Source organism: Ips typographus, linkage group LG6 (assembly GCF_016097725.1).
Source record: "Ips typographus isolate SLU linkage group LG6, UJ_Ityp_2.0, whole genome shotgun sequence".
Lineage (NCBI taxonomy): Eukaryota > Metazoa > Arthropoda > Insecta > Coleoptera > Curculionidae > Ips > Ips typographus.
Genome location: NC_138427.1, coordinates 9,373,730 through 9,394,901, shown reverse-complemented (window position 1 = coordinate 9,394,901; position 21,172 = coordinate 9,373,730). Strand labels below are relative to the sequence as shown.

The following is a 21,172-nucleotide window of genomic DNA, read 5'->3' as shown; positions in this document are numbered from 1 at the left end:
AGGATTTCTAGTATAGAGGGCGGGCTCTATATGTATAACATAACCTAACATATCATACAATTGTAGATTAACAATAATATTCAAATTCATATAAACAGTTTCAATTTTCATTCACTCAATGCACTTAAGATGTCTAAAGTGATCTGTAGAGTTTGTTTCCAAAAAACCGACTGGCACGAAACACAACTGATTAAGATAACTAATTTGAGAGAAATAGTGAAAACCACTCAACTCACCTCTCTGGAATGTCCAAGTGTAAGTTGAAATATATTTTGTTTGTTTATACTGTAGAATTTTGAATTACAGCTGTCCTCCTATAAAGGACATCAAATATGTAACACTTGCATCACAAACTTTCGTTCTCTGACGATTCTTCATAATACGGTCAGCAAGAGCAACAACAAAGTGGAAGGTTTAATGGCACAAAATTGCAACAATGGCAATAGTGTTATTAACTTGACCGAACTTTTTCCAAACTTGGAAAATGTTCAGATTTGTAGACTGTGCTTGAAACCTGTTGCTGTAGTTGCCACTTACTTGTATGAAACCTCTTATAATGTTGTTCCTTACAATTTTATTGTTAAAATGTTGGAGGATTGTAATTTAGAGCTGGTGAGGCCAATTTAAGTTTAAGTGTTAGTGGTTGATTATTTGGAGGTTTCAGGTTTATCTTAGGAATACCTCCAAACCAGTTTTGTGTCATATTTGCTGGCAAAGGATTCAAGTGGTGTATGCTTTTTGGAAGCATTGCAACACAGTGTCTGGTAAAGTTGACTATTATTGTAGATTGTTGGTTAAACTGAAGTTAGATCAAAATGACTTGGATGATATTGTTCATATGTGGGATAATCTTATACCTAAGTCAGACTTAGAGTATGATGAAACAAGCTCTGACTCTACATCTTTAATGATTTATTTGGAAGATGACAACTATTCAAAAAACTGCATTGGAAATAACAATTCTGATGCAATTTCAGACACTCTTTCTGCAACTAGTTTGTTAGATCCTGAAATATGCAGAACTCTCAATAATATAATAAAACCACCTTCACCTTCACAAATTGTTAATACATCTAGCTCTGACAAACCAGATTACCACTTTTTAAGCAAAACTCCTGAACCAATTTCTAGATTGGACTCATCAGACAATGAGTATGATTTATCCTTATTAGATATAATAGCAGGTGATAGGAAAAATGACCAAACTAACAAAATCTGTATAATGTCAAATATTGTTTTAAACTCTCCAAGTCCAGAAACTGCTTCTGTTTTACCTAAAAGGCGAGGGCGCAGTGCAGAAAGAATAAATGAAGTTCCAGTGTCTTCAGAAAAAAAGCAAACTAATGCTGATGAAAGCTCTTTTAAAAAGCGTTTGTTAGTGACCATAGAGAAAATGGTAAAAAATCCTTGTAGTGGCCCATCTAATAATAGCATGAATAATACCACTGACCTTAATTCTCCTCCACTACTAAAAAACCAAAAGGAAGTTGGATTAAAGTTATCTTGCAAAAGAAGAGGAAGGCGAAGTAATAAAAAATCTGCCTCTAAAACATTTCTGGACAAAATCAGGGCATCATTTCAATGTAATGTTGATCAACTGAATGAAACTGAAACTGAATCGTTGATCAAAAAAACTCCTGTTAGCGAAGACGATGATTTCGTTGAGACTGACAGTCTACCAGTTATAGAAAATTCTTCTATTACTCCAAATATATGCATAGAGAGTGAAACGCACTATTCCGAAGATAGTGAGGGTCCTCCAGATTTAGAGTGGCAAGGAATCTGCGGTTATAATCCAATAATTCCCATTATTCAACAAGTTTTCAGTGTGGCAGATGACAGTTTAGTAGCTGTTAACAAAAGAAAAGACAGTCCAGTTAAATGTGGGGATAAAGCTGGTGAAACACTAAAGAAAACGCCGGAACTCGAGACCAGCAAGTCTACTGAAAATAAGGAAGTCGTGAAGTTTCACATTGAACCATTTTTAAGTGTAAGTTGGTTATTTTCTTTGCTTTACTAAGCAAGATTTACAAAAATAATACTGTAGGATAACGAAGAGCCCTTACCACCGTCAGGTTCATCAAAAAGTCCTTATTCGAATTTCAAGGAGTTGTATGTGTTATTAGAAAAATATGACTTGAGCCCACCACAAGAACATGCAAAAAGCCCAACGAAAGAAACAGAAAAGCCTGTAGACGTCCTTAAAGTAGCTAAAACGACGCAAAAAACAGAAAATCAATGTGATCTTTGTAATTATCGCGCAGCTAGACCCATTTATTTAAAGAAGCACAAACTGTTACGTCATTGGACGAATGGTAAGTAGAATAAACTGATTTGTTTTTAATTAAGAGGGTTAATGATGTATTCGTACAGACACCTAAAAATAATGTATGACAAAATTTCGGGTTTTAGTAAAAATTAATGTAACATAATTTATTTAATACGTTGATAGTGTCAATTCAGACAGATGACGCTCTGCCCTCATTATGTCCAGAGAAATATGTCCAGCTATTGGCCATTACCCTTAAAATGTCAATGTCACGTGAGCATTCAACCAATAAAAGCCAACCATTTCCGATTTTCAGTTGAAAACCAGTTTGAAATTGATTCTAGGAACAGACCTTATAGTGCTTTCTATAGAGTTTTATGCTGGTAAAGCTTGTCATTTCACACAGAAAGAAAATACTGTCAGTTTGACGGTTCAACTAATGTCAGATTATTTTTATCAGTTTCGTAAATAAACAGCGTGAGTCGTTTTATATAGAGTGTGTCCAAAATGCCGTTCAGGTATAGTGAAAAGGAATAAATCCTCTTGGACCATTTTGAAAGTGTCAGAGCTAAATGCTACTGACAACCTCTAAAAAGTGCCAGAAGCCTTTACAAGTGTCTTAAGCTTTCCCAGAGTAGTTTTAAATTGTCAGAAGCTTCTAGGACTATTTTGAATTTGCCAAAGACCTCTAAATGCTACTGAGCACTTTCTGAAAAGTGTCGGAGCCCTCTACTACTGTCTTAAACTCAAACAAGTGTCTTAAACCTTTCAAGACTTGTTTTAAAGGCCCCTTTTGCTGGTGACTGTGACACAACAGGCAGAAGTCACTAAACAGATTATAATAACGTAAATAAAAAGTTCTTGAAAAAACACACAGACATTTAGAGTGTGTACAAAAGAAAAATAATCTTTAATTTTATATTGTCACATTTGCTGCCTTTAAATTTTTCAATTCATTGCGTGCGTAATAAGAACGCTTAAGCTTAAGCTTGGGAAATTTTGAGTCACTTTCTTAAGATAAACAGTTAGATTTACGATTTAGCAGTTTCAAATGTTTCGGATACAGAACTAGACTGTTCGCAATGCAATCATAAGCGCAAAATAGGCACCAAAATCGTCTGTTTGATATGCAACAGGCAGTTTCATCCTGCGTGTATGGGGTCTCACCAATTGTTTGACACTAACCGCCCGTGCACTCATTTGGCAGCCAGCCACTGTATAGTGTTGACGAAAAACTGCCTCATAGCGTCAAACAAAGGTATTTATTACCTTAAACCAAGAAATGTTAACTTTTTTAGCTTTACTTGCAGTTGATCCGCTTGATGTTAATGAACCGACATCATGTGAGTGCTGTGACAAACCTTTAACCAACTATTTGGGTTGTGAGATTTGCGGTCGTTATAGTCACTACAAGTGCGCGTACGACAAGGGAATTGGTGGATATCCTATTTGCACTCATCTGCCCTCATTGTTTCGAAAAATCGCCTCCATTTTACCTAACGAAGATGTAAAGTGCGGGCAATGTAAAAAAATGGTTATCGACACTGCCATTCCTTGTCCGAAATGTCTAACTTTTATGCATCCGGATTGTTTGGTGGAGAATTTTACGCCGAATTGTGACCATCGTGATGTTTTGTGTAAGTAAATGTTTGGTTCAGATATCTAAAAAAAGTGACTGCTATTTTTTTAATATCTACAGTACATAGGACAGTTAGTCACATATATTAATATTTCAGAAATCTGGAATGGAACAGCTCCCTATCCATTAATCTTCCCTACGTTCAAGCTTGGTCGTAGAATTGTAGATTAACTTTACGACTGTAAGTAAAAACAAAAACACATTTTACGAATTAGAATAAACGTTTATATTACGGTGTATTGCGTTAAAGGATTTTTTTTTTCAATAGATCATCTACTTAACTAATATACATCAAGATAATATCAACACACAATGTAAACTAATAAATTCTCTCTCTCAAGCACCAAAATTTGTCGTCTGAAAGGCAAGTTAAGTTCACTCTATCTATACATATAAATATAATAATTTTCATCACAATGGGGATTAGAATGTGGGGTGTTCGTGTATTTTTCTAGTTAACACGCGACCTTTTAGTTTCATATAAACTAAGACAGTCATCGATCGTAGTAGTTGCAAACACTTGAAGCCGGTCGACCTTTGGAAGCTAATTTGCCAACATTTGCAAGTATTTTGTTCGTAATTCTGGCGACTACAAATTCACTTCCAAAGAACGATCGGTCAAATGCAGGTTAAAACTCAAACCGCACTTAACCACAAAAAAAGGACAAAAGGCACTTTCTAATATCTACATCAACGCAAAAACTGCACTATTTAAGGTGCGTGGTAAAATACATAATGGCTCGTTTGCAATAAATGGACAAAAGTGTTAAAATATGACATACCTACACAGTTATGTACAACAAATGCAACGAAAATGTGTTCCAAAGATTCAAACTTTGATCACAGAAGGAATATTTACTTAAACGAACTCGATTCGGCCTCTCTTTTTCTGCGCAGAAAGAAAGAACGAATACAATGCTTTTTTTTTTTGGCAATAAATGAAACAGTATTTCTTGTGTACTTTTGCACGGCAAAAGTACTCATACTATCTTACGCAAACTCTTCAAAGGTTCCAACTATCGTATAAGACTGTACAAGAATAGAGACGACTAACATTCTTAATATTATTATCAATTATTAATACTCTCCGTTAGTGCCTTATCATGAAAGTAAAACGCGACAGGACTAAAATCGCGTTGTTGTCCTATGTAATATCACATTTGGCTGACTTTCGGCTGTATTTTCAAATTTCTGAAATCAAAAAAGTGATATTATCGAAATGCAAACGACCTAATTACCAGTCAAACTTACCTTTAAAAATGACGTTTCAGTTTACTTCTGTGATTGTTGAACGCGCTTTTCCCACTCGGCTCGTCTCTGGCTAAAGTTTTTCTTTGTCTCCGTCCGCACCTCCTCATTTTGGCTTTCCACAATCAATTCCGACTCCACCTTATGCTCTTCCAAGCTCTCTTCTTTTTTGATCCACTGTTCTGTCCGTCGTCGTTCATTGAGTGACGCTTGCTTTTTGATGTGAAAGTCTGCGACAGTTTTGGGCACGCTCAAACTGGCTGCTCTTTGGGTAGCTAAGAATACGTTGTTGTTTAGGCTTCGTCTCAATTGTACTTCTGGTTCCTCTTTCCCCGTGCTCTTAATTATTTCCGGTGACTTTTTTATTTCGGCCAAAGGTAGTTTGGTTTCTTTAGTAACTATTTCGACTTTCTTTTCAGGAATTTTTTCCGAGTGGTTTTCTTTGTCAGAATCCCGCTGGCGCTGTTGTTCATCCGCAATAGCTTCCTGGATTTGACTGACGTCTTCGTCTTTTAGTTTTAACGATCGCCTAGCGAATACTTTCATCAATTCAGGTTCTTCTTCGTTTTTTTGTTTGGCAAACGATTTACGCCTTAGAATTACTCCTTCGGTGGACGATTTGTCATTTAAACTATCTTGGGACGCTTTATCTGAGCTCAAGAACCGATTTTCTTCAGTTTTCAAAGAGTCTAGGGAGATCGAACGCGTTTTCAACGCTCTGTCCCGGATTGACTCTTTGACTTGTGGGGAGTCCGGTGACGCAATTGAGATCACAGATGATTTTCGTGAAGATGGCTTTGAGTCGTTTTTCTTAAATCTGCAAAGGCAACTGGTGCAATTTAATTATCTTTGAAGAGAGCTTGACTTACCTGTTCTGTGTGGGAGTGGTGGGGACCACAGGTGGGGTTCTAGGCGGGGTTGTTTCCTTGACTTCAGGGGAGCTTTCAATAATTTCTACGTCCTCCTTACTAAATTTTCTAGGTAGTTTGTTCGTTTCTCCGTTGGGGAAAGGGAACAGACTTTTAGGGCGTGCTTCTTCCGGACTGACTTTGGGGCTCTTCATAGAAAACACCACGTTGCTAACCGGTCGTGTTTCCACTTTGTTTAACTGTTTATTCAGAAACTCTGGTACGGTTTTAGTAGTGATAACCTGGGACTCGTGTTTTAATTGAATTTTTGTTACCGTTGAAGTTTCCTTTTTGCTTTCAGTTTCGAAATTACTGGCAGTCACATTGACCACGGCAGTATGACTGGGACCGGTGATGGTTATCGAATTTCTAGGGGTTGTTTTAGCTTGGGCTGGGGTGACTTCAATTTCGTCCACCGCTACATCGGTCTTGGCTACTGTTGGTTTCAAGATTAAATTCAGTTCGGACCTGAGCACCGGGTCTTCCAGGTTTTTAACGCTATCCAAAGACGCCGCTTTAGTAACGGACTTTCGTCTTTCAGTCTCGTTTTCCACTTCCTGAAGTTTTTTCTCTTGAGGAGGTTTTTCGTTCTTGAAACTGTGCGATTTGGCCAAACTGGTACGTTGAGGTTTGACAGGGGCAACTTCTGTTAAAGACTTAAACGGTGGTTCTTCCTCTTCACTGTCTAAACTCAAAACTCTTTGTTGTAGCGCTGATAAACCGGGTAATTTTACTCTGTTTCGAATATCTTCAGATAGTACTCTGGCTGGGGCAGTTGTTATGACAACTTTACGTTGCTGTTCTTCTTTGGGTGAGCTTGGAGGAGTTTCCACTGTAGGACTTTCTTTAGACAGTTGTCGTTGTCTTAAAAGATTCTCCAGCTCTAATTGAATTGGGGAAGTACCAGGACTGAAGGTTGGTTTATCCGAAGTGGATATTCGTTGTTCTTTAGGTGAGGCCGGGATATCGATTGGTTGAATTCTCTGACGAGACGCTGCTCCTGTTCGAGGAGCCACTGTCGGTTTGGTGTGGATGTGTGTGGTGGTTGACGTCATTGAATAGTGTTTTACGCTATTGGGTGTGCTGGAGTGTACCTGCACATTCTGAAAATCCCCAATTAGATTGTCAGTTACTAAGGATGTGTTAACAACTCACCTTTTCGGTTATACTAACTCGCGTAGTGTCCCCATCTACCTCCATTTTGCCGCTCAACCTCTCCTCTTCTTTCCTCTTCTTTTTAGCACTACGTCTGGGGAACAGTCGCTCAAATAAAGACATGCGCTCCTCTTTGTCTTCACTGCGCAGGTCGACGTCGTCTTGAGTTTTGCCCGCGTTAGATCTGCTTCGGCTCAAACGGAACGAACCCGAAGTGGGCGGAACCGCCCCGACTGGCAAAGAATTACACTTTAATTTCACGTCAGTGGGTACCGCGCTTGACTTGTGCAGGTTTCGTGTCGAACCGCTGCTGTACAGGTCGGTTATAGGTTCTGGAAAAGAAGCAGAAGCGAAGCAAAAGCAAGAATTAGTCACAGGGTGAAGCGTAAATGGTGCTTAAGATTATTTTCGTTTTATACTCGTGATGATTAAATTATGAAATTGGTGCTACATAGAGTGAGATGAGCAGGAATTTGCTGGGTTAACAATAACGTTTCAGCACACTGAATTGAACACTCAAAGATTGAATGCAGTTAACGAGCTTGCAAGTAGTGTAATTGATTTGATACAAAAGCTTCGGACGAAGCAATCTTACCTGTTGTAACGCCCTCTGGTGATATGCTTCGTATGGAAGACTCCTCGTTGACTTCTGGTGTGGCCGGCAACGCTGACGACAGCTGTCAATTTAAAATGTCAAAATGTTTTTCCAATTTTGAAAAGGAAATTTCTGACCTGGCCTTTTTTCCGTCTGGGTGCTCCGTAAGTCCGCTTAGGCCTCACGGACACTCTGTGATGGGCCGCGCTGTGATTTAAGGGCGCCGTCGAAAAATTTGAACCCAACTCTAAATCGGCCTCTGCTGAAAATGTTTTTATTTTTAAGTAAGAAAGTGGCCCGTATGTTTACAAAAATAAGGAGGCCATCATCAGACCTAAAATATACAATAGTGTTGTGCAACCAGGAACTGCTGCATTGACATAAAAAGAGACACTTAAAAACAAATAATAAAATAAAATAATTATGTACTAAGTCAACGTAAAATAGTGTCAAATGCTAAACAACTAAGTAAATTGCAATTGCATCCTGGTTAACACTATTGTATAGGTCTGATGATGGCTTAGGCCAAAACCGGTCCCCTACCAATTAAATGATAGTGGCAAAGATTTTGTGTTTTGCTCTCCTTGTTTTTTTATTTTTAGTTTTACAAAATGTCTGTTGCCTACTTTATTTGGTTTGTCATGCTAAGTCAGCATGTGCTGCATTTGTATAAAGTTTTGTGTTCTTTTTTTTACAACATTTTTGGTTTGAGTTTGTTTCTTTATTGGGCTTGGATTTGAATTGTAAACTTTCCATAAGGGACGAACGGGAAGTGGTGCGAAAGCTTTTCCCGGACGTGTTACGGGCTAGTAAATTGAAAAAATTTCAATTTTACATTGGCTTTCAGAACATCTAGTTTGCCGAAGGCTCCTTTTGACTGGATTCGTTGCTTTTTCCAAATCGGTGTGGAACAACTGAAGCATTTTAAACTGTCGAAGCACGTTATAAAATGTTATGTTATCTAAGTCTCATGGGAATTATGAAACTTTGAAATGAATTGAAAATTTGATAATTCTTCTAAAATTACAATATTTCCGGATTCTTTTGTTAGCAAATTATTGATTTTTTTTCTGTTTTAAATAAAATTCAATTACCGCGACTTAAATGAATTACGCCAGCCACTGGGGACAGGACTTAAAGGAAACAAATTGGCTTCGTTTATTTGATTACCTTGATGCTCCGGCCTTTTTTCATTCAAAGACACCCTGGAGGAATGCCTGGATTGCGGCCCCACTGAATCCTGCAATAAAACCACTTTAATAGTACAGCTTGTAATGATAATTCCATTGGTGCTTTTTTTTAGTGTAAATTTGTTATTTTAGCAACAAAATTGAACGCTTTAATAATCTTGTCATTTGAGAAACATTTAAGATGATTAGGCAACACCATAATTAAAAGCGATTAATGCGCTACTGATTAAAACCGCTTTTCACTTTTACGGCTGCATTTCAAATTGTGCCTTTTGACGATTACGTCGACGTTTTAATTTGTAAAATTTTGCCATTCTTATTAATACCTCGTCCATCTCCGAACTGTCCATACTGAGCAGAGATCCATCGCTGCAGGTACTGTGTGACTTGGTAGGAAGATCCTGAAATAACAAAAAAAATCAATATGAAATATCATCTAAAAGGTCCCGAATAAAGCTGGAATACATCTAACGCTGTTATTCAATTTAGTAAATAGGTCAGTCTAATGTCAAGTTCATAGAGAACATAAATAATCCTATTTCTGGATGCCGACAGGGTGTGGATAAGCTTCCAAACCGGACGTCGCGTGTATATAAACAGGTAGTCTGGCTGATGACGTAACTCAGTACCAAAGAAAGAACATTTCCTGTTGAAGCTTGTAATATAACCAATTTAACGATTAATTTTAGAGCAAGACATTTAAAATAGTTAAAAACAATATTTAGGTTTTTAGCACGGTAATAACAAGCGCGCCTAGTGAAAACCAGATGACTAACAGTAAAATGAATAACAGTTTCGAATGGATGTAGTTAGTAGGTAGCGGGCGATAATAATAATTATTGTTGCAAGATTTACATTTTATGGCTTACATTGGTGTGGCTTTTTAGAGGAAACCCAATACATTGAGTGTCCGTTATAAGGCCTCCGTAATGACGTCACCCTTACACAATCAAACAGGAGTGATTTGATGTGTGTATAATTACTTGAGCTCAGATTTCTTTTTTTTTTGTAAACGAGCCAAGGTCTCCAGTGTATCGCAACCATAATCCATTATAAGATGCAAAATGGACTCGGCTCGTTTACAAAATCGAGGAAGCATAGAAACACGAGTGTCGTAACAAGCGCCGTCCCATAAGTCGATAGACATATTGTCCGGTGTCGACACCGGCCACCTACTTTAGTCTACACAAATTACCCAGTTTATATGATAACAATCATAATCTAATATTAAGATAGTAAAAGCCCAATGCATTATTTATGACTTTTGATCAGTCACCTACTTTCAAGGTAAATCGCAGCAAAATAGCGATTATTCTCGCTGTTTTGAGAGTTACCTCACAAGTGGGTCGCGATACGTGAAGGGGAATATTTTAGAGCGCCTCTAGAGAAACGTGAAAGCCTAAATTAAAACTTAATGAGACTCTGAGGTAGGAAACACCTAGCAGCAGGTAAACACTCGAGAATCCAAATTCGGGAGAAACAAAAGAGCGGGCTTTTAACCTTTCCCATTTTTTTTCTCTCGCGTGCTTTTGTTCGTTGAAAATTTAATAAGCGCACCCGTTCGGAACAATTTACTTTTGTTACACGAAACTGGCGAAATTCGATACGGGCGATATACAACAAACGAGAGGAACGTTTCAAGAGACCTGGTAACGTAATCGTTGGTTGTTTGAGGAATATCGATTCTTAATTGTTTCAGCTTAATTCAGCTTCTAGTAGGTTAGATTTTTGGTAAAATTTTCAAGAAGGTGTTTTCTATGGAAATCCTCTTTTTAAACAAATCAGTACAACCATTTTTAAATGATACATTTTAAAATCAACCTTTTGATTATCTAAATGTACACATTCACTGAGTGCCTTAAATTTTAATCATCCTAATAGGGCTCATGAGACAAAAAAAAATACCTCGTAAGGAAGATAAATCCGTATTTTTTTCATCCAGAGCGCAGGATCCTGACGTTTGTCGAAACAAAACATGTCGCGTTAACTAGGAAAACTCATTGTTTCCTTCGTAAACAATCGAAGGCGTTGCAAGTGGGTTATAACAGAACTTTTCACTCCCGTTTCCCCGACACGGCAGCCGGGGAGGGAAATTTATACACTGAAAGTATAGCGCAGAAAAACGGAAAAAAGCGAGAAAAAAACACAAGCAACAACAAACGATATAATAGACCGGTGGCACGAAACCTACTACTGGTTTCGTTATAAAACAGATACACTTTCTATTGACGGTGGTACCAAATCGGCCTAGTAAGCACCACGCTCCGCTTTGGTACCACACAATAATACTATAATGCTCGTGCTCTCGATTTACATACAGAATATTAGAGGAAAAAGGTTTCATTGGCCGCGCATTGTTTGTTTGATTACGTAAGGTCGTTTGTTGTTGGAAAGTTTTTTTTTGTCGGTCTTATTGTTTGATTTGGCTTATACTGGAAAGCGTTCCCGAACAAAACTTATTCGTGCGGTTTTACACCGTAAAGAACGGAATTTTGGCCACTAAAATCAACTCGGTCCATCCGGTTCACCGCGAAATCTCAACGTCCAGAAAAAAAATGCAGTATTCCTTTACACAAGCTGAAAAACAACAACCACTTTCAGGTGTTATTTCAAATATTGCATGGAACTTGGAAACCAGAGGAGCGCAACAGGTGAACAGAATCGCACGGCTGAAAAACGCGGCTTGCATAACTCTACCGACCCAATCGAGTGGGAAGAAAAGTAATTCTTAACGCAAAACGCTAATTAGCAGAAAACCCCAAGCGTAATGGCCGCCCACCGGCCGTGTAATTACCGCCTTAATCATCACGGCCCACCTGGACAATCACAGATGATAATGACTGTCAATGTATGTATAGTATAATAAGAAAGGTTTTCCAAAGACTGTGATGGAAACCAGTTAAAGGTCAATCAGTGACGTGAGGTGAAGAAAAATCTGGGTAAACAAAGAATTGTAGCCGTGATATATGGCCTCCTCTTGGACTAGTTACGAGCCGCCTACTAAAATCGCAATTCTGTTTTGCTTTGCTCTAAGTGTTGTGGGAGTTGTGATTCAAGAGAAATAGATTTTCCTGACACTGTACCTACAACTTTACAAGATGATCCAAACTCCAAAAAAAATCCATTACTTACTTTATGATTAACAGTCTTTTCGAGGATAAGAAAGGAATCAGTGGGGACGGCTGGTGAGCCGCAGGGGGGGCTTCTAGGCAGCCCTTCATCGTCCTCGCTTGTATCCCCTCTACCTCTTCTCAGTCGGAGCTTTGAGCTCAGTTCAGTCTGAAAATATTTTTTAGTCATAAAGTGCAATATTGGTATATGATTTTCATTAAGTGAACGTAGTTATTCATCATTTTGTAACCCTGAATGTGTGGCAACAATGTAAAGTGCATATTCATTTCCGTGGAACGGATGATTGTCATTTTGTGGATCGGGGAGCCGAAAGATAATATATAAAACCGCAGGCAGGAGATAGCAGAGCGGTCGCATCCGTCAACGAGCCACAGCAAATGTCAATGGTAAACGAAATCGTAAAACGGTAAAATTGTAACTTTATTGATGCCGTAACCAGATGTTTTTATGTTATTTATCGGTTAGGTTGTGGTTGATTTACGGCCGCCATGTTATTTTCTGGCGAAAGTACCTTCGGATATTTTCGGCGCTTATATGCATATTGCTAAGTTTCATACTGAGGAGAAAGTCGCATTACAAATAGGTCAACTTCGTGCGTTACGGACCTGAAAAAGTCTCTAATAATAAACAGCATCAGGCGATTTCCCAAGGAAAGGAAAAGGATCAACAATACAATGACACACACGAGCACGGCTAATCGAAATTTCGACTTGACCCTGATCCGGATTTTTCCTAATTGTTAAATGTAGTTACGTTACGGTTTAAGTACCTTTATTGTTTACGCTTCGTAAAAATAGCAAACGACCTTAGCTCTTAACTGATACGCTCTTCGTCATCGGGGAAAATGTAACAATCCAAACTTGCCATTGAATAACATAGAATTAGTCGTTTCAGAGTAGTTTTTCGTTGCTTAAACTTGCAAAATTATCATGGTTAGCATTTGTAGACAATTCTTTTAACCCCTACACCAATTGTAATATACGGGTGTGTAGATTTTAAGAATTTCACGTAAAATAACATCTAAAACAACTTTATTGTTGAAAAAAAATAATAAAAGGGAGGAAAAAATAAGTTAGGTTAGGTTAAAAACGCAATGTCTCTTTTCGCGAGCAGCGCGTTCCGAAATAAAACGACACACACACACAGGAGCGTTCCGTATTTAGCACTATAAAAACAGATTTGTTCGCAACACCTATTGATAATGTTAATATTAATTATCTTAAACAGACCGGGTTTATCCAAGTAGTGCCTTTGTTATGGACAAACATTAAGTTTATGATTATGATTTAAGAAGTAGGGTAATCCCAGCTTCCGACATTGTGACATTGCCAGATTAAACAAATTGTACTGTACAAGTCAGTGTATTACATTATTTACAACAAACGCATATAAATCACATGAGCAACTAGGGATTACCCAAGGACGGTAAACAGTAAAGGAGTGCTTAATCCCATAAGCGCAATATTGCCGGTATCGGCTCGAGCCGGTGACGATTTTTACGTCACCATGGGTCTCTCGCGTTAGCGCGATTGTTTTGCGCGATGCGCGATTGCAGTCGATCATTCACGAATATGATCTCGTACATAGCATCTCGGGCGAATATTTAGCGTATTGTGCACCCGAAGGCCCACTGTGACGTCAGAATTCATTCGCCGCCGGGAAACAAAATCGGCCGATCGAGCAATCCTTGACTGTTTAATATCCTTGGGGATTACCCACCTCTTCATCATTTAGACGTGATAACGTCTAATGTATCAAAAACGTAATTTACAAGCTATAAGTATAGGAGAAACCGCAAAATTTATAACAATTGAAACGTTATTCAACGCTGCTTTTATCTGGATCTAATTTTGACTAGTACACCCAATGCATCGTTATCTAATCGGGTCAAACATAAACATTGCCTTATTTGGTCATGCGAGATCGGCGAAAGCACTTTGCCATAGAATATTGTTGTTGTTTTTGGGAAGCAATAATTCTATGTTCTTGTTGTGTTAGTTCTTGGTTGGTAATGGGGCAGTCCGCACCCACAAATGCATGCATATCTAGGTGTATCTTTCGTTTCTTGATGCAGTTACATAAATAAGTCGTCCAAGTTGAAATCGTTCAAGGTTGTCGCGCCTGACTGCCCAACCTCAAACCTCGAGGCAAATATTTGGTTAAAAGTTATAAAAAAAGTCCAGGAAAGAATAATGACCGGTGTGTACTGTGATAGTAAACTGAACGTAACAACACCATTTTTCCAATATCCAAAGAAAAGACTCAATCTCAGATGAACGTAATTGAAACTAATGGCTGTCCCGGTGTGATTTCGGGAAAGTTTAATTTGTTTCTAAGCCTCATTCAGCAGTGAAAGAGCCAATTTCAGGAGTTTTATAAATGAGAATTGTATCCAAGATTAACCCCATTTCCTTCACTATACAGTTGAATTTAATAACGTAATGAAAGGTATGCTACATTTAAGTTGAACAATACTGTGTCATGACTATGCAAAACATTACAGGTTAGCGAGGAATGTGTTTTGAAAAAACAATTAATAACAAATTCACAGAATCAACGAACTGACAACCAAGTGGATGACTAAACACTACCAGCAACACAAAGACTGGAAAGTGTGTGCGTGTATTTATACGAGATGGGTCGCAAAAGTGTCAACACTCTTGCTGGAAGGCTAAATATTTACGTTCTGCCGGAAATATAGATTGGTTGGTTACTTAGTGGTACTGTCGGCACCTTTACTTACGAATATGTTAACAATCCAAGCCATCGTCGTTTAGAACTGCCGCAACATTGACCTTTTGGTAAACCAGTCTTGAGCCGGTGTCAGCATTATTTATTAATTGTCCTTTGATGAAACCACGAACCGATTATAAGGCACACTTTTAGACTACTACTAAACACAAACACACGCAAACTAACCGGGTTAGCAACATGCTTACAGTGAAACCGGAAATGTGTCACTTTCGAAAGTGCTCAGTATAAATTTTGCAGATAAGACTTGGCAAACCGTACACCTGTTAATATTTATTTGTATTTGGTTAAGGGAGAACCAAAAAAAAAATCGAATTTACTTAACCAAGTCGCGATACGCGGATTGCGCGACCCGATACTGTCGCGGTTTCCCACAAACAGGTCTTGGTAAGCACTTAAAAATAAATTAATTAAACAAAACCGAGAAAATGCTGAACGGGGACTGGTCGCATGTCGTAGTCAACGTGTGTCTCAGCCATCGATATATTGGCCATCTAATTCATATTTCAAGAAAAACAGCTGTCTAATTGCTTTTTGCTAACTAATGGCTACCGTGACATATTGCAACTTGTATGGACAGTAACGGATTAATTTTTTTTTATTTATACAAGTTGATGTTCTCTTTGTCACACTTTGGCACTGTTATGTCCAAGCAGTGGCTAGTTTGTGATTGGTCAAACAAAGCAACTTTTAGCTTACTGATTTTTTTAGACCAATCACAAACTAGAAACAGTGCTGTGATTTTAGTACATGTCCACACACCATTAATCAATAGTCTCTTTCAATTACTTTAACTACCATACTTTTGGCGTTTGGTTAATAGTTTAATTCAACTAAAAAAAATATGTAAGTGGCTTATTTGACATTCCTTAAACCAATAAAAACGGTAAAAGCTCGCAGATCGACAAAAAGGAATTCAAGCACACATTACAAGGAAAATAACTAATATTTAACCGCACTTAATGGTCAGACCTTGACGATGCTTTATACGGACTTGACTAGTACCACCGTTTTCGCAACTGTTTTCTCGACAGCCAATCCCATTTTTAGGCAATGATGAGGACAAGTCAAATTTTTCCAAACTTTTGAATTCGGCTCGCAAAAAGGAAAATTCTACCGGACGCAATCAGGGGCAAGCACCTATATAAATAATGCAGGCGTCAATTTATCCGCGAGTGTTATCTTTTAACCAGTAGTTTATTGACCTAGACAGCTGTTTCGAGGCCTTATAAACTTCCTTTGCCGAGCGCAAACGAAATGGTTGTTGTTGTTGTTCTAGGTACTGCGATACTAACTAATTAAATGTTGAACATGCGGTGATAAGGTCCGAGATAATTGCCTCTAAGTTTAAACAGAGGAATGCCATTAAAAACGCACCCAAACCTAATCTAATCATTCTAATGAGGTACTAACGACTGTATAGAGAGGAATTACCTGTAGTTTGGCGTCTCCCAGGGGCTGCGATATCGATAGGGAGGAGGAACTTTGCGCCCCGTCCAACTCCAAATCGGAAGAACCCGAATTTAGGGGATGAAAGACGCTGTCGTGGGACACGCTGAGTCCCGGATGCATACTGGTAGAGTTTCGCATTTCATGATGGCTGTAAAATTAATATTATTAGAAAAAAGGAAGAACTTGGTGTATATCAAATGTCAAGGTTATAGCAATTAAAGTAGCATTTTTATTGCTACAAGACAGATGGAGTAATAAATATAAATGTGGCATCATGGCTGATATCCAACAACTGTCATGGGTTATGCCATAGCCACCTTAAAGATAATTTTTGAGAGAAAATCTTCCACATAACAACGATTTTCTCCTATTCAAGGGGCTTATTATTATATTAATCACTGATGAGTGCATCAAAGGATATAGCTTTCAAATCAGAGTGTTTACAACAGTTTACCTGGACTTCCATCAGGAAGAATCTACCAGACGTGTTCTAATCTTCTAATTAGTCTATTTTACCCCATTTTAAGTACATTTTCTCTCCTAATTTTCCTATTTTAGACCCGTTTACCCGGTAATCCCAGCCTTATTATTTTGACCATCATGAATATGATCTTCTGGGACTTTTTAACGACAAACAGCTTATTATCACACATTATGTGAAATATCCACTATAATTCTAGTTTCACTGGAAAAGACACTTTTTCCATTATTTAACAGTGTTTTTCACTTAACTCGACGCCATTGTGGTTTTTAATTTTAACTGCGTCCATCTGTCTGGCATCTGTCATATTTTTGGCAGAATCAAACTATGAATTTTAATCTTACGTACTTGGAGTGGGTACGTTGATTGACTTGCTTTCGACTGACTTTCACTGTTAAGATCTATTTAATAGTAACAATTACCTTTTGGGAAGTTCTTCATCAGTAGACAATTCCCCCGTAGATCGACTACGGCCACCGTCCACGTCTCTCTGCTCCTGGTGGTGCGGATGGACCACCGTCTCTCCTTCGCCGGTTTTTTGCTTTTTCCGAAACCATTTCTTCGGATTCCAGAATTTACGCTTCGACACGACTAGAACCAAAAAGAAAGAACACTATAAAATCGATTTTAATTAAATATATATGCGGGTAATTACACCTCTCTTTAGTGCAATAATGTATGTAAATATACCCATCGTTTTCCGCGTTTAACGGCTTAATACAGTAATTAATAGTATCGTCATCATCATGGATGGAAGGCTCTTCAAATGGTTCTGTTCCTTCCTGAAAAGTATTTCCGCCCGAACTGACATCAGACTTACGCCGGGGATGTTAGACTTACACGCGGTGAAGAAAAAGTGAAGAACAGTAAAACGTGCGGTCTCCCTTTAGTCCGTGATTCGAAATCTAGATCGCGATTAACGGAGCATGTTAAAACTTATGAATCACAGCGAACATTAAGTAAGGAAATCTGAAATTCTCCCAACAGACTGTGGGGTTTACATAATCAAATAAAAAGACTTTCGTGCCGCTAAACCGTGATGATACGACTCTACAGATTACAGAAAAAATAGTTCTCCAAATATGACTCACAAGAAGAGAAGAAAATACAACAAACCTGTTATTTTGTTGATTGTGCAATAATATGATTTGGTGTTTAGATTCATAAAAATGTGGTCAAGCCGAACGTGACCAACCCTAAATCGTATTTCCTGCTGCACCCGCACGTACTAGTTTAAAATTTAATTGAAACAACAACAGAACCGGTTTCTGATGGTTTTTCAGTCAACGAGGTGCTAATTGAGTGAAAAGAACCGGCCCAGGTTAATCCAGATTCTTTGGACGTTAAAGATGGTAACTCTAAGGCCCTGTATCCCAAGTACTTACTTCTCAGGTATCGTCGATAAGAACTGCCATCACCAGGCGACCAAGTATCGGACCTTTTTATAATAGGCATCCTTTAGGGCACCCAAAAAACTGCACCAAACACCCTAGTGAACCACCCGAAACTAACTAAACAGCGTAATAAATTCAGAAAAATAATCTTTAGTACTTACAATTCTGACGTAAGACTATATCAGTCTATTAAAAGTGTATAAAGAGTAGGACAAACTTATCTTAATTGAGGATTACTTGTTATTAATCTCTGAAAGCTGAGGGTATTAAGTGAAGTATGCCAATGCAGGCAGACTTAAAGGGGTACTAGTTAGTGGCACTGAAATATACCAAAACAATTTTCTCGAGTCAAGTAAAATGAAAACACAATCTCGGAAAACAGTGAATGCGTTCCCGTTCAGAATAATAATTACCATCAGCGATAAATCGGCCACAGATAGATGGAAGTAACGGTATCGAGGCACCCAACTCGTAGGCGGACGAGTCGTTTAACTACAACAGGGACTGACGAGGTCATTTTCGACCAGAGATTATTCATTTTCAGAATTTCACTACAAAGGTACCACCCAAACAGGTGCACCAATTCACTGGCTTCAGTTTACTTTCTAATAAAGAAAAACAGTTCAAACATCCTGTATTGTACCATCAGATTTTTTGTTTAACCCAAATTTCCTTGGAAATAAAAAACGCCAATAAATTAACAATTTTACATACCTAGATTAGGTAGATAAAAAATATATTGCAGGCAGCCTCAGATAGGCTTTGAAGGATTATGCAGATAAAAACTAGGGGAATATTCACAGTGTCCCAAATTGATAATTATGCTTACAATCCTCTCTGACCTAACTTTCTTCTTTTTTCAAATCTGTCTAAGAAAATTTTACAATGTGTTATGTTGTGGCTGAAAAGTGCAACAGATCGTATTATAGTCAACAAGCATTCAGGCATCTCGGTCAAGCACGTACAAAATCGTGTTTGAGAGAACAAAATTGGCGCATTTCCAGGCATTATAAATAAACAAGCCGATGGCCGATCGCATTCCCGGCCCCTAGATGCCTCTTTCATGTAGAAAGATTGCGGAATCGAGGCAAAAGGCCCCAAAAACGCGGAAATTAACCAAACTAGCTCACTCATTGAGTCACACCACTTACCATTTTTTTCCACTTCGTAATCCTGCAAGGGGGAGGACTCGCGCACGCACGACATTAGACTAAGGGGCCCCGTTCCGGAATGAGTCCCCACAGTTGACATCTGCAATAAAATATGAAAAATTGATACTATCAACAGGTCTGGATCGTGTAGTATACGTTAGGAATGGGCGCCTCGCTTAACGACTGGCGAAATTCTAAATGAAATTGTATTTTCGGGGGAGAACACGTGCCACACAAAAGGCGCGGGATGAAATGGAGAAGTTGTCGAGGTCGTGGAAGGCCCTCTCTCCCATTGTCGGGTCAAGTTCAATCGCGATCGATCCCGTTCAGCTGCGCTAACGCAGCCTCCACAAGGATTTTTCAAGTGGAAAACGTAACATTAGTCACGGCGAGTTTGCACTTTCAATCTAAATTTTATTAACAATAAAGTGACCCAGAAACAGAAACGGTGAAATTCGTTTGCTTTCAAACAAGCCCGAAATTATTCATGAGCTTCTAAATCAAGCCAAATGAATTTCTTGCTCTGTTTTGTAAAAAAAATCTGCTTAACAACTGAAATTGTTGTTGTCACTTCTATTGAATTTTCCCTCTGGCTCAACTAAGCTCAAACCAAAGACACTAAGCTGCCTTTATGTTATTAGTCACTTCAAGACAACAATCATTTGATGTTTACCTAGGACAATCTGTCATTATACTGAATTCTGCCACAACAAAATCAACTACTGCACAGAAAGAGAACTTGATTAATGAGGGTCTCACTTAATTTACAGGTAACAAATAATTTTTTATGAAAAAAACCCAAAAAAATTAAAATAAACAAACAAATGATAGTTCTAACCTAATTTTGTCCTACCAACAGCTGACGAATTTGACACCTAACCTATAAAATTTACTCTGCAAAACACGTGACCAAATCTATTCAGCTTTGATAAATCTTTGCTAAACAAAAATAGATTTGACCTTTCCAAACGTCAAATTACGTCTGCAAAAATAAATGTTATGTGTCTAATATCAATACAGGTTAGAAGCTAAAAACGTGCATTAGCTCCAATCTCCAACTAAAATTTAAACCTTTTTCAATGAATTAAGTAGTAAGTACACAATTGACAACCTGTACAGTATATCCAAAACCTGTCAAAAAATTATAAAAATCCGATTGGGGTGACCCCTATCGGATAAAACATCAGAGCCACAACTTTCCAGTCCATCTCTTAGATAATCCTCATTGTCTATGGTTATGGTTTAAAGCTCAAGCTTTACCAATATTCTTTTAAACCAAAACCCTCGAAGCAGGTACAGACCCCTTCTAAGCCTGTAGTTTCAAAAAAACTACCACCACAAGTAAAAAGGAAGTCAATAAACTTGCATGCTCATATTAGTTGAAGTCCTAGACTGGAAAGGTTATATGCGGTTTCTACCTACTTTGGAACCCTTTTTCCTTGCTTGGACCCCACTAATAATTCGAATATAACAGTTTTTTACCAACCTCGTGCAAGCGAAGAGCGTAAATTATTTATCATCACAGGAGAAAGAATCCGTGGTGGGTAGGTAGCATTGAAGACGCACACAAAACTAATTCACGAACTTAGAACCGCTACTCGGAGATTTTTTAAATTAATTTTATTTAGGAACAACGCGTCAAATTCGAGTTGTAATTGGACACGAAGTGTTTGCGTAGCAGTAGATTTGATTTAACTGGTCGGTATCAGTTAAGAAAAGTCCGGTATTTACTTACGCGACGGCTACACAAACCGAACCTTCCAACACCGACGTCAACTGTACACTGTTTATTTTCTTATTCTACATC

General features: G+C 38.2%; 2 protein-coding genes and 2 long non-coding RNA genes across 16 annotated transcripts in view; 3 read left to right on the top strand and 1 right to left on the bottom strand.

Annotated features, from left to right (window-relative positions):
- The first annotated feature begins 65 nt into the window (after positions 1 to 65).
- Positions 66 to 4,145, top strand: LOC145730289 (uncharacterized). 5 transcript variants are annotated; one of them, XM_081981433.1, is made up of 8 exons: positions 66 to 255; positions 307 to 612; positions 665 to 729; positions 787 to 1,990; positions 2,048 to 2,315; positions 3,312 to 3,527; positions 3,580 to 3,906; positions 4,006 to 4,145. In XM_081981433.1, coding segments are annotated over exons 1-8 (2,514 nt in total). In that variant the 5' UTR covers positions 66 to 129; the 3' UTR covers positions 4,008 to 4,145. The 5 variants fall into 5 exon arrangements, with proteins under 5 accessions (XP_081837559.1, XP_081837558.1, XP_081837557.1 ...); XM_081981432.1 differs by having other exon boundaries at positions 665 to 1,773; positions 1,828 to 1,990; XM_081981431.1 differs by having other exon boundaries at positions 665 to 1,990; positions 3,336 to 3,527.
- LOC145730287 (uncharacterized) lies at positions 4,111 to 21,161 on the bottom strand. 9 transcript variants are annotated; one of them, XM_081981423.1, is made up of 13 exons: positions 20,852 to 21,161; positions 19,366 to 19,465; positions 17,243 to 17,411; positions 16,322 to 16,487; positions 12,137 to 12,283; positions 9,331 to 9,405; positions 8,985 to 9,054; positions 7,952 to 8,073; positions 7,815 to 7,896; positions 7,220 to 7,551; positions 6,026 to 7,167; positions 5,160 to 5,973; positions 4,111 to 5,099 (listed from the first exon to the last, which is right to left on the bottom strand). In XM_081981423.1, exons 2-12 carry the CDS (start codon positions 19,463 to 19,465, stop codon positions 5,181 to 5,183), a joined length of 3,198 nt encoding a protein of 1,065 aa, XP_081837549.1. In that variant the 5' UTR covers positions 20,852 to 21,161; the 3' UTR covers positions 4,111 to 5,099; positions 5,160 to 5,180. The 9 variants fall into 9 exon arrangements, with proteins under 9 accessions (XP_081837549.1, XP_081837545.1, XP_081837552.1 ...); XM_081981419.1 differs by having other exon boundaries at positions 7,952 to 8,076; positions 20,852 to 21,160; XM_081981426.1 differs by having other exon boundaries at positions 7,220 to 7,452; positions 7,952 to 8,076; positions 20,852 to 21,160.
- Positions 12,283 to 21,172, top strand: part of LOC145730313 (uncharacterized) — a 61,551-nt gene continuing 52,661 nt past the window's right edge. The window contains exons 1-2 of the long non-coding RNA XR_014178585.1: positions 12,283 to 12,542; positions 12,602 to 13,872. This is a non-coding gene — a long non-coding RNA (uncharacterized LOC145730313). The remainder of the gene's footprint in view (positions 12,543 to 12,601; positions 13,873 to 21,172) is intronic.
- On the top strand, positions 13,874 to 14,853 carry LOC145730312 (uncharacterized). The gene is made up of 2 exons (XR_014178584.1): positions 13,874 to 14,584; positions 14,640 to 14,853. It is a non-coding gene; the product is annotated as an uncharacterized LOC145730312 (long non-coding RNA).